At 43.2% G+C, this 15,986-nt stretch overlaps 1 protein-coding gene across 5 annotated transcripts in view; it reads right to left on the bottom strand.

Annotated features, from left to right (window-relative positions):
• The window catches only part of samd11 (sterile alpha motif domain containing 11), a 53,906-nt gene that overhangs the window by 22,053 nt on the left and 15,867 nt on the right, over window positions 1-15,986 (bottom strand). For all 5 annotated transcript variants that reach the window (XM_036008442.1, XM_031286861.2, XM_036008443.1 and 2 more), the window contains exons 4-5: window positions 8,935-9,044; window positions 1,116-1,205 (exon numbers count right to left, since the gene is read on the bottom strand). In XM_036008442.1, coding sequence (XP_035864335.1) covers window positions 1,116-1,205; window positions 8,935-9,044 — 200 coding nt within the window. The remainder of the gene's footprint in view (window positions 1-1,115; window positions 1,206-8,934; window positions 9,045-15,986) is intronic.

Raw genomic sequence — 15,986 nt, 5'->3', positions numbered from 1 at the left:
AGCAGAATCTCAGAGACAAACATCAACAGGTAAAACTAAAACTGTCTTCATGGTTCCTTACTAGATGTGTCATGATTTTGATTTTAAATAAAAAATTTATCAAAATAAGCTTTCGATTTTGACTATCAAAAGAAGCAGGATCGACGATTTCCCCCAGTCGCGCTTTTTTTCCCTCCACCCCCACCTACTTGCGCACGTCACAGCGTAGTTTACCGGCTTGTAGCATGCAGCTAAAGACACAGGGTAACTTAAGCTTACCAGTATCCTGCAGCTGCTCTTTTCCAGACACCATGGCCACTGCCGGAGTCGGAGATATCGGAGAAATAGAACTGGAAAATCCTCCTGCTTCCCTGAAGTCACCGGTGTGGCAACATTTTGCCTTCCTCATGAGTGAGTTATGTAAACAAACAACGAACGAACGAAAGCATGTGGGCTCCGATGGTACTTCATGGTGCATTCAATTGCAACTCGGTAAACTAATAGTGCTTTCCCTTGCACCTTGTTCATTTTGAAAAACTCAAACTGTTGATATAAAGAACCCTTCTGCCATCTGTGGCTCCTATTGTGGCATTGCCATCACTGCTGAAAAGAAATGTTTGAATCGAAAGTCGAATCGTGACCTCAAAATCGAAAGTCAAATTGAATCGTGGAGAATCATAACACCCCTATTCCATACCATTAAATGTATGTGAGAAAATACTGTTTTGGAAATTTTACTTTCCCTGACGTGTGTGCGTGCGTGTGTATGCAACTGTAAGTGTGTAAGAGAGAGGAATGGAAATGTGTCTTTAAGTATGTGACATACTGAGACACTCTGTGTGTGTGTGTGTGTGTGTGTGTGTGTGTGTGTGTGTGTGTGTGTGTGTGTGTGTGTGTGTGTGTGTGTGGTGTGTGTGTGTGTGTGTGTGTGTGTGTGTGTGTGTGTGCGTGCAAGGCAGTGTACATGCGTCCCGTGTCTCCCTCTTCTTCACTCTGCAGCTTCCATCCTTTCTCAATCACTTTAACACTCAGCCATCCTGTCTTCTTCCTACAATTTTCACTTGTTTCCTTATAGAAAATGCACGTCCAAGCACATCTGTAACATCACAACACACAAATACTCTACGTGGTCTTACCTTTGGGGGATACGCTACGAGGCTTCTTGTCAGAGGGACACTCGCTGCTGCTGTTGGGAGAGAAGCTTCTTCTCTTGCCTAGAAGGTCATCTGTAAACACACAATAAGAGAAAGAGCCATCAGTAAAAAGAACGAAGTAAAAGCTTGATATTGCAGCTCTGCTCTATGCCTACCTGTATACATGGCGGCTGCTTCGGAAATGCAGAGTTAGAAGAGAGTGTGAAAAGGAGCCAAAGAGAAAAACAAAGTGATAGGTGGAGAAAAAGAGAGAAACAGAGCGAGTGAAGCGAGCCACGGGCGTCTGGAGATGTGCCTGTTCTGTCAGATATGAGAGGTGGCCTGCAACGCCGTGACTGACAGATCTGCCCGGCTCATTCGTGTGTGTGTGTGTGTGTGTGTGTGTGTGTGTGTGTGTGTGTGTGTGTGTGTGTGTGTGTGTGTGTGTGTGTGTGTGTGTCTATTTGAAAGAGGAGGGAGGAGGGTTCTGTCTTTCTGTGTCTCCTCCAACGTCTCTTTCCAACTGTCTGTTCTCAAGTGTTTTCACTGTTCTTCCTCTCTCTTTTCTTTTCTTTCTTCTCTTTTTCCAGATGTTGGCACAAAAGCCTCTGACTGAACTAAAGTGCATGAGAGCCTCTCAGCTGCTTGGGAAATCCGACTCAGCTTACATTATGTCTTTATCATGTCTTTACTTTTAGTTTTACTCCCTTCTCTCTGGTTGTTGTCCTCCCCTCATATATCGCACTTCTGATCTTCTTGTCTAATTTCTCCATCTGCTTCCTTCTCTTTCTCCTCTAGGTGTGTTTGAAACCTCCTCCTATTAACACCCTCCCTCGTCTCTTCCTCCCTGTTCTCCCCCCCTACCTCCTCCCCTGCCACCAAAGAGGAGCATCTAGTGTACAATTACAGCACCCCCTACTGCCTCCTCCTCCTCTCCTCCCCTCTCATCCCTGTGTTCCTTCCCGCCCAATCGCCTCACCCCCACCCCCCTCAAACACACCTCAAATCAATACGGGCCTAATCAGAGAGAGAGGGGATGCAGAGCACATCGCATGCAGTGCCGGCAGGAAGGAAAAAGCTGTTTGTCATAGCTCTATCTCTCTCTCTCTTTCTACTTCTATCTCATGCACTGCTCCTTTTCTCTGACTCTGTTTCTTCCTCTACACAGACAGCCAAGCCACAAAAGCAACTGCTTTCCTCCTTTCTCTTTCTCACAAACAACATTTAGCGATTTCTGTCATGTGTCCACCTCTGATATTATTGTTACCTTAGCAACGGGCAGACAGCCATCAATAGAGGAGCGAAGCTGTAGTGGAGGCTGACCTTTAACCCTTAACCTATCAACCAAACTTATGTTCTTTCTTCTCTTTAACGAGACACAGACAAGGAGGGGAAAGAGACAGAAAAACATTAAGACAGGACTCAGAGGATTTTGTTGGGCTCCTGAAGGAGCCCTGATGTTGATGAGAGGGCGAGCGAGCAAACGAAAGAGGGTGAGGGGGGAGGTTCACTAATGATCCAGTGTTTGATGTTGCCTCTCAGGTCCTGAGGAGATCCACTATACCATCTTTAGAAGACGGTGTGGGTGTGTGTGTGTGTGTGTGTGTGTGTGTGTGTGTGTGTGTGTGTGTGTGTGTGTGTGTGTGTGTGTGTGGGGGGGGGCCTTAATGGACAAGTGCATGCACACACACACGCAATCTCTTTCACAATTTCTACTTTTTTTGTCATTTCCTTTGTGATATGTCATTCTGTTATTCTTTTCATTTTCATAGCATGTTCAGTATATTTCTTTCACTGGTTCTTTAAAAAAAAGAAGAAACACACAAAAAGGTTTCCATCTATCCTATTAGTGGAATATTAACAAAGACAGAGAGCACCCCCATTAGTTAAACCCCCTCTTCTATCAAAACACACACACACACACACACACCAAGAGCCTCTCATGATCAAACACACACGAGTCGTGTCTTGAGCCAACCTCACTCAAGACACTGCGTCTACTGAGCGAGTGCCCGAGGGCCAGAGATTTGAGGGCGGAAAGCTTTTAAAGCCAATTAAATGGGGCTTCTTAGAGCACCGGCGCTCCCTTTTAATGCCAAACCCTGAGCTCTGCTAGCGTCTATGCTAACCCTTTTACTCCCACTAACACTGCTTACAGTCAAGGTTGCTACCCCGAGCATTTCCCTACCACCTTAATATTCCTGAAGTGGTTAACTTCAGTGGTTCAGTGGTTATGGAGTCAGGAGTTGACTGTGATTTACCTGTCAAAAGAGTGCAATAATAAGGTGCAAATAGCATTAGTTGCTCTGCTATAGCTCTGTTTATTCCATTCCTGGTCAACAAACTTTTTTTTCCGACCACCCAATATTGTAGCCTCTGCCTCAGCTCCTCCTTGCTAGTAAACCTCCTCCTTGTCTGCTGTTCCTCCCACTGAGAGAAAAGAGGGATGAAAACAGAGGGACAGATAGAAAAAGAGGAAACAGCAGGACGTAAACCACTTCTCTTCATGTGACACCACCAGGGCAAACCAACCGTCAGGCGTTCCTCTTTCTTTCTTACTCTCTGATTTCCTCTCCTCCCTCAAACTTTAGTCCTCTTCCTTTCCACTCTCCAGCCCATGGAGCGTGGTGACAGCTCAGACAGCCAGACTCCTTAATTCCTCTCTTACTCCGTTAATCTGTCATCTTTATCAGGCCGGGGAGGGGGGGCTGTGTGGAGAGAAGGGGGGGAGTGACAGGCGGGGACGTGGGGTGGGCCGCCAGCCGCAGCCCCCCGATCAATCTCCACATTACAGCTGACAGAATGGTGCTAATAACTTATTGATCCCCCCTCCGTGCGCCGGGGCCTCCGCCGGCCCTGAAAGCCCTGCCATTGATTGGCTTACAGGCCGATGCAGCTGAAAGAGGGAGGGGAGGATGGAGGAGGAATGGGGGTGGGTGATGGAGATGGGGAGAGAGGCACTTCTATTCACGCCGAGGAGAGGATGCGCCACCTCTAACGTGTGTGACTGCACACACAGTAACATTGTTCCACTGTTTGTCATTTTCTGTCTTTTTTAGCAGGAAGAGAGAAACTAAGGCTATGTTTAGACGGAAACGATCTGAAGAGAAAACGCAAAAGTGGCGTTGCATTCTCACTTTTTATTCTGCGTTTAGACAAGAGTTGTGGGGGGGAAATCTGCATGCATATGGTGACGCAAAAGTGTGTGAAATTCGATGTAGTATGCATGCCAGGCGGCTAGGTGGCACTGCCACACAACACCACCAAGGCCGCGCGCCTACGTAGAACCTTCGCGAAACCAAAACATTTCGAAGCAAACAACAAAAGCTTGTCTGGAAAGACGAGGAGGGGCAGTCGACCGTGATAAGCCACAGCACAGCACCCATGGGAGCACTACCAATATCCTGAGCCTCGCAGCCCTTCAGCCGCTGCTTGAGCGCGAGAGGCAGCGGGCAGAGGAGGCTGAAGCAGACCCTCCTCTGCCCGCTGGCCGCTGCCACTCGCTCTCTCTCTTCATCTGCAACGTTGTAGCCTACTCTGGCTCAAATGAATAGCCTACATATGGTCATCGAACTATAACAACCTTATCCACATTGTCGAAATCATTTAAATATTGAGCCATTACATTGAAAATCTTTTAGATAACAGGAGCCTATAATTTCTGTAGCCTACTCCATAACAACAGACTACCTGGATGCCTTTTTCTCGTCTCTCTCCACACCGCTGTCTTCAGACTTTTGCATTTTTACCCTACGGTAACGCGACGGTAGAGCGTTTTTAAGATTTCCACTCTGGAGGGCGGTTTCACTTTTTCGCGTTTTTAAGCCCCAAAAACGCCGTCACCGTATGAACGAAAGGCACATCCGATAAAATATTTTTTCATTTTCACCCGCGAGCGTCATCGAGTAAACAGGGCCTAAGAGAGGTGGAGAACGAAGAACGCAACTAAAGAAGAAGAAGAGAAAATCATGGGAAGAGAAGATTGGTACAGGTAGTCTACTGACTAAAATATGGCTGACCTTTAAGTAAAAATCTGTCACACTGTCACATAAAAAAATGCCCCCTTTACAACGCAGTATATATGTAATACAAAAAAAAAAAAACTAAACCTACAGGCTATTTATGCAAGCTTTTATTTTTGTCGCTCTAAAGGCCCTCTGTCAGGTATGTACAGGTTGTGATGCACAAGATGGTTCCAGCAGCAGTAACAGTGGTTTGTTTACAATAAGTCCTGGGCTGAGACAATTATTAATTAATTTGAACAATTTTACTCTTGTGAAGCACTTTGTTTTATAAAAGGCTCTATATTGAATAAACTTATATTATTAGTTATTGCAACCATAGTTATGAAGTTGTAAATTACTAATTACTTTGTCTTAATCATAATGTGATTAAATTATTATCTGATAAAAGCTAGAACTAGACAGTACAAGTCACTTTTTAGTTAGTCAAGTCAATCTAAATGGAAAAAACATTGATGGACCAAAAAAATCAACCTCTCGCATTATAAAAAAAGTTAAGGTAATATACGTTTTTAATCACTTGGTGTTTTCTGCCATTTTTAAATGACTGCTTTCTTTGTCTAATCGTTCTGTGTATGTTATCCCAGTGTTCATTTGTCTCTCATCTGTTGAATTTCTATCTAAAACCAAAGTAACACGTTTCACAAGTTCACTAACTGATGTCAGTACTGAAAATGTAACAATGCCATGTTAAGTGTTACTTAGCAATGCATTACTCTAAAAGTCAGGATGAGCAGAAAAAAGTAGTTTGACCAAAATAAAAATATGTAAAATGAAATGCAAAAACACCACTGAATGTTGAGCACTGAGGATGGTGGTGACATGATAAACGAAAGAAACAGGACTTTCTGGTAGAAAAAAGTATGTATTTTCACTATTTACTTAGAAACTTGTTTTGGCACCTTGACAGAAGCATTAGCATTGCTTCATGAACAATAACCATGGAAAGCTATTTTGTTATGGCAGTACAATTACATTCCTGTTAAGCAGTGGGATGTTTTAAAATATTTACGACCCACATTTCCCTTTTTTGCATCTGTATGACAAAGCTAATCAGCTATCAGAAATCCTGAAGTGTTTACTTTTGTTTCTTTGCTAATTGTGTAAACTAGCTGGTAATACTTTGAAAACAATGCTCACTCACAATCAGTTTGAAAAAAAAGGTCTTGCACAAACACGCTGGGCTGCAGACTCACACGCAAGCAAACATCAAAAACCAGGCATTTAAAGCCACACACGGAAAGGTGCACACACACAAAAATGTGCTCAAGCCCAAAACCACTGCTACAACCCCCAACCACACACACACACCGACAGGCTATAACTGCCTCTGGAAGTCTGAGTGCAGGGAGAAGAGGAGAGAGAGAGAGTGGCGGTCCAAAAACACCTTATCTGCCTGTTTGAGTCTCTGGTCTGACCGCAGAGCAACGGTTTACAGTCTCCACAGGCAGCCAGACTCTCAGTGTTGGCGCCCCTGCTCTCCCTCCTCCCTCCCTTCCATAGCCAGCGGCTGGGGAGTGAGAGAGCGAATGGGGGAGGGAGGGATGAAGAGGAGAAGAGAAGGAGGGAGGCAGCCCTCCTGTCTGTCCCTCAGATTTAATTAGGGCCCACTCCGGCACAGAGACGACCCGGCAAACGTGCTTCCCTTTCCTCCTGACCCACACACACACACACACACACACACACACACACACACACACACACACACACACACACAGGAGAGAGAGCTGTCCGCCGCCATAGCTGCCGCCTGTCCTCCCCTGATACCACCACAGCACTCATTCATCTCTCTTTCCTCTGTCTCTCTATTGCCAAAATGTTTCTTCCATCACTGCATCTCTGTCTCTCAGATTCTCTTTCTCCACAGATCATTGAATTACATTAAACACTTTTCAAGGATAAGTCAAATAGGATAGTTGACTGACAGAACAGAGTAAACTCAATATCATAGACAGAGAGCTGCGTTTACAGGCTCAGTCACATAATCCACTGCTCTAAAACTTCGTACACATTACACCAACCTATGTATTTGGAAGCAAATTTGAACCTGTGTTGATTTTGCGTTGGCATGCATCTGTATAACTATGTGTTATTTGTGTGTAATTGTGTGTTTGTGAACGTCTGTGCGTCTAATTTCACTGGCAGACAGAATTAGAGCCAGTGGCTGATCGGATTGGACTTGTTTACAGACACGGAGCGAGCGGCTTAGACAGCCTGTTAAATCTCCCTTAAATGCTCAAACCGACAGATTTTAGGGTCTTGGACCCCCCTTGGTGTAGGCCACTCTGTGCTCACCCTTTCCTCCTTCAACCCCCACCCACCCACTTCTTTCCCCTTGTGTCTTCCTCCATTAAGATAAATACTCAGGGCTCTGATTTCTCCATTAAGTTTAGCGGCTGATTAGGCCGGTATTTGGGTGGAAATCTGTCCCAAACTGGGATTTAAGACACTGGCTGGGGGCGGGCTGTTGAGCAGTCTAATACCCTCCACCTTCCATCCACACTGCCTGATATCACAGGCACCGTATGGACAATTAATCTGGCAGACAGAGGAAATGAGCACACAGAGAGAGGGTATGGAGGTGTTGGGTCTGGACTGATAATGGCACTAGCTGTGCTTCTGGCGAATAGTATAAAAATAGACAGGGTCAAACCCAGGGCAAAAAGGGAGCAAAGGTATGGTCCTCACTGATAAAAAGACAACTCATTATTTAATTAGGGGGAGAATATATATGTTTTGTACATTCTGATGGAATGTATTCAATTAAGCTGATTCTCTTTTCATAAAAAGTCAAAAGTCAGCTGATATTATAACAAATTCTAACTATTATTGTTTACGTTGATAAAAATTACTATAATTCATATGAAATTGACTTACATATAGGAGAGCATTGAGAAAAGACCTCCTGGCAGACATTTTAATGTGGAAAAAATAATACAAGAGCCTACAACAACATTGGAATATATTGTAAAATCCGTGCCAACATCAGAGTTGAGACAAATTTCATACTCCTCCACAAAACTCAGGACCTAAATGTGACTTATATACCACTTCAAAACAAAAGAAAATATAAAATTTTAAATATGCAATAATATGAATATGTTTGGGTTGCTTATAAATCATTTTCGACTTCAATCATACCATGTTGGGATACAGCACACGGCACAAACATACAGTATGTCATGAAAATAGGTACAACTAACCCATTGTGGCAGAAACATCCAGTACAGGTTGATCGCTGAATAGTGATATCCACAGAGGCTGTTTTACAAACATATGTCTTTGATGCCGGCACAATATCCTCAAACAACCTACTTGACAAATAGCTGTGATTAAATGCTGTCTGTGTTCTGTCTGTAAGCTGTAAGAAAAGCTCTTAGCCCATGCACACCATGGTTCCTCTGCTCACATGAAACTGGATTAAAAGCAAACAAAGCTATTTATTCAGAAGTAATTTAAAACAGGGGGTTTAACAAAAAATCCTGGAGTGCGGCAGAGAATGTGGGAAGAACATTAAGTAATCAACTTGAGAGCGACCTTCAGGAATTAGTAATAAGCTTATGTTAAATTCCCCCAAATCACATAAATTAGGGTAAATTAAATGAGTAATGGAATGTGTACATATGTTGCAGGAGATGTAAAGGGGGATATTTCATTAGCCTGGATGCAAAGTAAGAAAGGGGGAAAGAATAAAAAAGGAACGAAAAAGAAAGAAGACATCCTGACAAAACTTTAAACACACACACACACACACACACACACACACACACACACACAAAAACAGACACAGCATCTCCTACCTGTGTGTCCAGTACTGGTGTTGTGGTCAGAGGCTGACTGACCCTCGGGCATGCCGTGCTGTCTGGTGTGGTGCAGGTTGGAGATGATTGTAGAGAGGTCACTGTCACGACTGTAACACACACACAAACACACACACAGAGGAAAGAAAGGATGAACACATTTAAAAAGCAGCCCCAAACAAGCTTAATTCCACAACGCAATCCAAACAGGTGCGTGATAGAGCAGCTGATAAATTCTTACTATTTCACACACTACTTACCACAGAAGTCCGCCATCCAGACATCTCTCTAACATGCATAGCTCCACACAGAGTCAGCAGCTACAAGTGGCTGTCAACCGGCTCTTAGCTCTGAGGTGTGTAATACACTCTGACAGACTACCGCATCCAGCACTTTTGGGTCTCATCCCTACTCATCTTCCACACGCTAAGATGTATTAACGAACATATTCACAACTCATAAGTAGTTTAGAAGCTCAAAACCTGATTATGGCTCTTTTTAAACAGGGCCACTAACTGTTGTTTTAGAGAAATATGGCAATTGAATCATTTGAGAAGACAGATTATGAAAAACAAAATATCCATCAAGCCTTAAACAGGTCTTAGACACCTTAACAGGCTGAAAGACAGCATAATGAATCTGTTATATGACACTGGGCTTTAGGTCTTCTTTTCTATTGTCATGCCTACACTTCAACAGGAGGTCCTTCACAACAGTCAACTGTCCACAGGAGTCTCTCAAACTGTCCTTCCCTTCAGCACCCAAAGGAGAAGCAGGGGGAGGGTTTACAGATTAGGCCTATCTGGTTGGAGCCACTCTGGCCTTCTAAAGGCTCCACCAGCCGCCTCTCTAACCTCCCCACACCAGTAGACCCAAACAACTATTTCATTTACAATCTGATTACCATCCTGATCACATTAAATGCCATAATGATGGGAAATTGGCGCTTGGAGTTTGAGGGGAGTATAGCTGCCGTGCAATATAGTCACAGTGTAATGGCAAACAGCTTGTGGGGTGGGAGAGGTAAAGGGCTGAATATTTGTTAGGTTACATTCTAAATATCATTTATTGTTGAATGACTGTGACATATGTGCTACATGTAAGAGAGTTCCAAAGCCCAAAATAATAGGAAACTTCATGTTCTCTATCATTTTGTCCACAAAATAAGCCTAAAAACATGCAGTATTTAAACATGTCAGTTTGATGGCATCAGCATCCTCTCGTGTCAGCGGGAATCTCGTTTTTTGAGCTTAACTGGCAACTTTATTGAAAGCAGAATCCTCTATGAAGGGGGTCTGGTATGACACAGCAAGCACAGTTTATGGGACAGAAGCGGTGAATGGTTCTTAGCTGCCACCACTATGACGAGGCCACACTGTTTGCGGCTGCTGGATTTGGGTTTTTACAGTCCCATGATTACAGGCTCCTGCTGTAATGTCAGGCTGTCGGTCGCCAAGCTGTTTTCCACACGCTAACAGAAAAGATGAAGGAAAGTGTGGAGGGCCTAATACTGGCCATGCTGGCTTCACCAGTCACCTTTCAGTCACAGATAACCAATGACTCAGAAAACAGTCTCAGACAAAACAATCACCACTGGTTGCTAAGCAAGGAGATGCTTGATTGGACTGTGACTGCAAACTTTTTAGACTAATGATAGACTTGTTTTTTTTAGAGTGTAACTTGCTAAAATGAGTAGCTATTTGTGTCTGAGAGCCCAATGGTTTTCTTCAAAAAGAAAAGAAATGCATTTTTTTTTTTTTAAATAGTGCTTAAAGTCATATACTGTAATAATGTATCTGCGTCACCCAGTGACTCCAACAAAACACACATCACACACACTGCAGTTACACGCCCCACGGTGAGAAACTGCAGCCAAATCCATCAACCAGCTAGCTGCGTTATAACACCACCCTCTGCCCATCATTTAAAGTGATCATGATAATGCCATCCTGAACTTCTCAGAGAGGTGATGGGGTTATTATCTCGTGGCGAAGTGGCCGCTTTAAGCCATTAAGGCAAGGACATTGTTAGTGGGGTAATTAGCGCACTTTTCCTGAGCTGTCCCGCCTCAGCTTGGGCTAATGAGGGCCTAGCCCTATCCCCACCCACCTCTGCCCTCCCTTAACCCCTCCCCCATTCTTTCTCTGGGTGGAGGCAAGGTCATACTCAAGCCGTAGAAGATGAAGGGGGGGAGATGGATGGGTGTTTAAAACCCAGTCACCTGAGTCAGCGCTCCCTAAGGAGCTCCTAAGGCCAGGGTTAGCTGGGAAGGACGGGGGCCTTGAAGACGATGGAGGGAAGTTATATTGTGGCTGTTGGGCCTGATAGCAAAGAAGGACATGAGCTGCCTTCTTATCACCCAGGTGCACGGCGGAGACAATCATCTCATCCTCAGCTCATCCCTAAAGTAGTCAATACACACTTCTCATCTCCAGCCACAGGACAGACACACTGACCCAGACACTGGGATGACTAATATGCGGTAATACTCAATGTCTGTCATGGATACTACTGGTATCCAACATTACTGAGATGATGCCACAAACTCTGTGTAACTAATCAAATTTCTACTAGGGCTGGCTATCAATTTAGAATTTTAGATATTGGTACTAGAGCTGAGGTGCTGATACCAAAACAATACTTTTTTCATTACCTGAGTTTGGGGAAAATAAACATGTTTTAACCCCTTTTTTTAATCTGTGGTAAATAAAGTTTGCCTTTAGGTAAGGACATATCAGCTCAAAGAATAGGGAAGGGAAACGCCCAATAATCTGATGAAGCATTTGATTCTTGTAACTTTTTGATACTCAATGCATTTCAGACACATTTTAGCCCTAATTTCTACTGCCGTTTTCTTTCAGTGCTTCTAGTCTATGCATTTAAAATACACTTATCATAGTCCCCGCTACTTAGTCTCACAATATGTTGTGAATAATTTTTCAATATTTTTACAGTAATGTCAAATAAAGTATGTATTGCTGAATCATAAAAATGGCCAGTATTCCAGTAAAAAAATTATGTCTGCCAGATCAATTGTTAGGAGTCTTTCTTCTGTTAAGAAAATGTTATTGTCCCTTCTACCATTACAATAGGCATACTATTCAAAATGGTCCAAACAACATGAAAAAACTCTTCTCCTGGCAAAGGCTGTCGACTCAGTATAAATGCCCAGTAGTGGCCTGCTGTGGCATTGGCACGCAGAGCTGAGGTGGCAGGGCTGGAGGTCACAGCGTGAGCTGGCAGAAGCTGGCAGCCCAGGCACTCTGACGCCATGTCTCACACCACCACTGGGAAAGTGCTGACAGACAGACAGCAGGGATGTGAAGGTGGAGGAGGAGAGACCGAGAGCAAGAGAAAGAGAAAGAGACAGGTCACAAGTGCTGTGTAACATCTGGTGCTTGCAGGTTTACTGTGTAACCTCCTTTGCTCTCAAGACAAAAGCCCAAAGAACACACACTCCACCTGCGGAGGTGGCCCACAGCAACATTCAAATACTAACAGGCAATGTAATATTCAACAACCACAGCATGGTAAGATATGGACTTGGGCAACATGCTGAGAAAAAAAGGAATGAGTAAAGTTTCTCTGATGTTCTGCAGGAAAAACAATATAATGCAAGTCTTTTATTTAGGAAATACCCTTGCTTTAGGCATGTTAAGCTTAAAGCAGGAATATGGATCTGTTCCGTATACATTTTATGTTTTGTCTGATTTCTATGAGCAATGGAAATACAATTGTCATGCTGCTCACAGTTGGATCGAAAGGCAACCCGCAACTGGGAACTCTGCAAGCAGAGGGGGTAATGAATAAATACAGAAATAGATACATAAATAAGTAAGAGTAGCCTGGCTTCACTTGGGCTTCACTTCTCCTTGTTGTTCCTCTGCTGTACAGACTGACATGAGGTCGATAAAGCAGCCAAGGGAGGAAAAGTACAATGGAAATAGAATATGGTAAGTTCACCATGTTGCATTTAAGTTCCCCTGCTCTGAGCCATGCACATGCTGCTGGTTTTACTTTTAATTTCTTCTCTGGCTTTACAGTATGAGCTATTATCTTTCTCCTTTTTTCTGATTTAGAAAAGAAAAATCTACATTTTTAAGGAGCATTAGGATGAAAAAAGAAAATGATCTGTTGTCTTTACAGTATGTGATGTGTGATCTTTTAAGCTTTCAAAGAGCACACTGTTGTACTGTAGATACTGTATGAAAGACCAAAGCACTTAATATCGTCAGCTGATTACAACATACTATATGACAGAACATGAATAGTAAACATTGTGTTCTTTACATGTAGAAATGATGAGCCTCCTGCTTCAAGCCCAAGCCAAATCTGAGACTAAATTGCTGGAACACTGCTGACCATCTTTTTGTTGATCCTGTGTTTTGATAGGGAGTAAACAGACAAAACACATCTCTATGTGGAAACAACGAAAGTCTCGCTGCTAGCCAACACCCAATCAACTATTAAATTGCTGTAACTCTGTTGCCATGGTAAATGCGTGTAAACAAGGCCAACAATTCTTGAAGCGGAAAGCTCCTCTAGAAAGCTATAAAACCTCCAAGCTCACTAATTAGTGCTTTAGGGGAGAGCCATTTCTAGTAATTTCACACTGTCCGTGACCTCTCACTGGCATAAGGCAATGACACAATTGTTCAATAAAGCCAGAGGACAAAATGTCAAATGCAATAGGCATACAGTAGCTAACTCAGCATCAGTAGCCCTTTCCCAATTCCCAGTTTGTGCATCCCTGATTCCTCTTCTCAACTTCTGTAGTTACTTTGAATTCAATTCACAAAGTGGCAAAATGTGATAAGAATGTACAGGGGTCGTACATTTTAATTTGTTGTATTTAACACACACACACACACACACACACACATACACATATATTTATAATAGCCTATATATTATATAGCCTACACACAAACGCATCTATTATTAAAGTGTAGATCAGCTCTTCATCCGAATCCACCTGTAAGCTTTATATCTTCCACCTTCCACCCACCTGAATTAATTATTTTTGATTTAGAGACCCGCATGGACATTTCACTACCCCTCGGCAGTCCCTGCAGGCTACACTGCTTTTTAAGGCGCTGACACACCAACCCGATTATCGGCTGTCGGACAGTCTGGCAAGGTTGGTGAGTCGAGTTTGTTTAGTGTGTTCCGTGCTGTCGTCAGTCGGAGGAGCCGTCAGTGTTCATTTGGGCCGATTTGACTTGTTGAATCGGCCAGTGAACAGTTGGACTCAATGACCAATTACAGGAAATGACGAGCAGGATGAGCGTGACGAACGCCTCTCAAAATCTGACGAAAATCTTTTAAACTGACCTTTGTCAATCTGAAATGAAGACAGATTCAGCAACTGCATGGCCTATTTCTCGCCGCCATTATGGTCTGGCTTTGAAATTCGGGAGAAGCCAGACGCACGTGACGCGTTCATCCAATCAGCTGCCGGTTTTCAGTTTTTGGGCAACAATACAGATTAGCGCCGCCTGCTGTTAAGGAGACATATTACGTCTTGCGCACGCACAGAAAGTACGCTCAAGTTGGCGTCGCTTCGGGGTGTTCCGAGGCACTTTTTTGACGAACTCGGGGAGGCAGTCAGTCCGACTGCCTTTTCTGCCGACAGTCGGTCGTCGGGTTGGTGTGTCAGAGCCTTTAAATTATGTATTGTATTAATGTATACGTTTTTTCTATAATGATTTACTGTAATGATGCAGTAATGTCACTACAGCTGATATCGTCGGACATTTAAGCAGCAAAACTAACTGTAGTTATAAACTTGACAGAGGAAACAGAACTAGACCTTTAGCTTCTGAAATAATCCTAATGAAGTTAAGCTGCTGTTTCTCGAACGTCTCTCCAGACGCACTTACAAATGAAACTGTCCATCCAACAGCAGCTCTGTCTCTCATATAACAAATATGAGACAACGCTGCTCCATGAAAAGATCTGTTTTCATATAGAGAGGTTAGCTGGAAAATGAAAAAAACAATGATAGTAAGTAATATGAGATTCTTCTAAATATTTATCAACTTAAGCTTCTGCTTGCTTCTAAATTCACTAATAAGCCTCCTATCAGCATGAACCTGCAGCAATCACACCATAGTTTTCTCTCAATGAGTACCAACACTGCCTCAACATTTCACTGGCATCTGTACAATCAAGCGGACAACAGTTCAAGGCTATAACCAGGTCTATCAAAATTACGCCCACAATGACTCCAACTTTAACCTTGCTGCTGAAGACAAAGATGCCGGTCCAAAACCAATTAGATGGGATGTTAGTAGGTTATGTTGAATTCAGTATGTTGCTTGTTTCAATCAGCTTTACTCCCTGCTGAGTGGATAAGCACAAGACAAGATGGCCCTTATATGAGGAGACCCAGTGGTAGCCTCTGACAGTCAGACTATGTTGAACCAAACAGCTTGGTATGTTTTATGCTTTTGTAGAAGGAAGCATTTGCATATGTAAGTGATCAAGTAGCAAATGGCCTCATGCATGATTGAAAAACAGTGAAATTGCCTTTGTTTGTTATGGTGAACGTTAATAATGGGTAGGGTGGATTTTTCTATTTCTTCTACAACAAGGTGAAGGCTGAACGGCAGACGTGAGCGGGTGTAACTTATAAAATCCACGGTAGTTGCCGGGTAATTACCCAGACTCTCAGTCAGCACTTTTCAATCAAAGCCTTGTTATCTACGGCCAACTGAAACAAACACTAAGCTAGGCTTTGTTTTGCCCTTGAGTAAGACATTAAAATCAGATGTTAACGCTATCAAATATTTAGTCCCTGAGATGAAATCTATAAATCAGTGTTAACAAAAGTCAGACACAAACAATCTGCAGCACTGATACCAAGGGAATACACTAAGGTGATAACAAAACTACATTTGTTTCTACCTTTGAGTTCCTGTGTGTTTCACTGGAGCCACACTAGACTTTCGTTCTGACACCCCAAGGAGCTTCTGTACGTATACGGACGACCGCAGATCTGTGGAGCACCAAGTAAACTTATTGTCTGTAAAGCTGGCGAATATTAAAGA

This window comes from Sander lucioperca, chromosome 12 (genome assembly GCF_008315115.2).
Source record: "Sander lucioperca isolate FBNREF2018 chromosome 12, SLUC_FBN_1.2, whole genome shotgun sequence".
NCBI lineage: Eukaryota > Metazoa > Chordata > Actinopteri > Perciformes > Percidae > Sander > Sander lucioperca.
The sequence above is the reverse complement of the archived record's forward strand: the minus strand, read 5'-3'. Positions and strand labels throughout refer to the sequence as shown.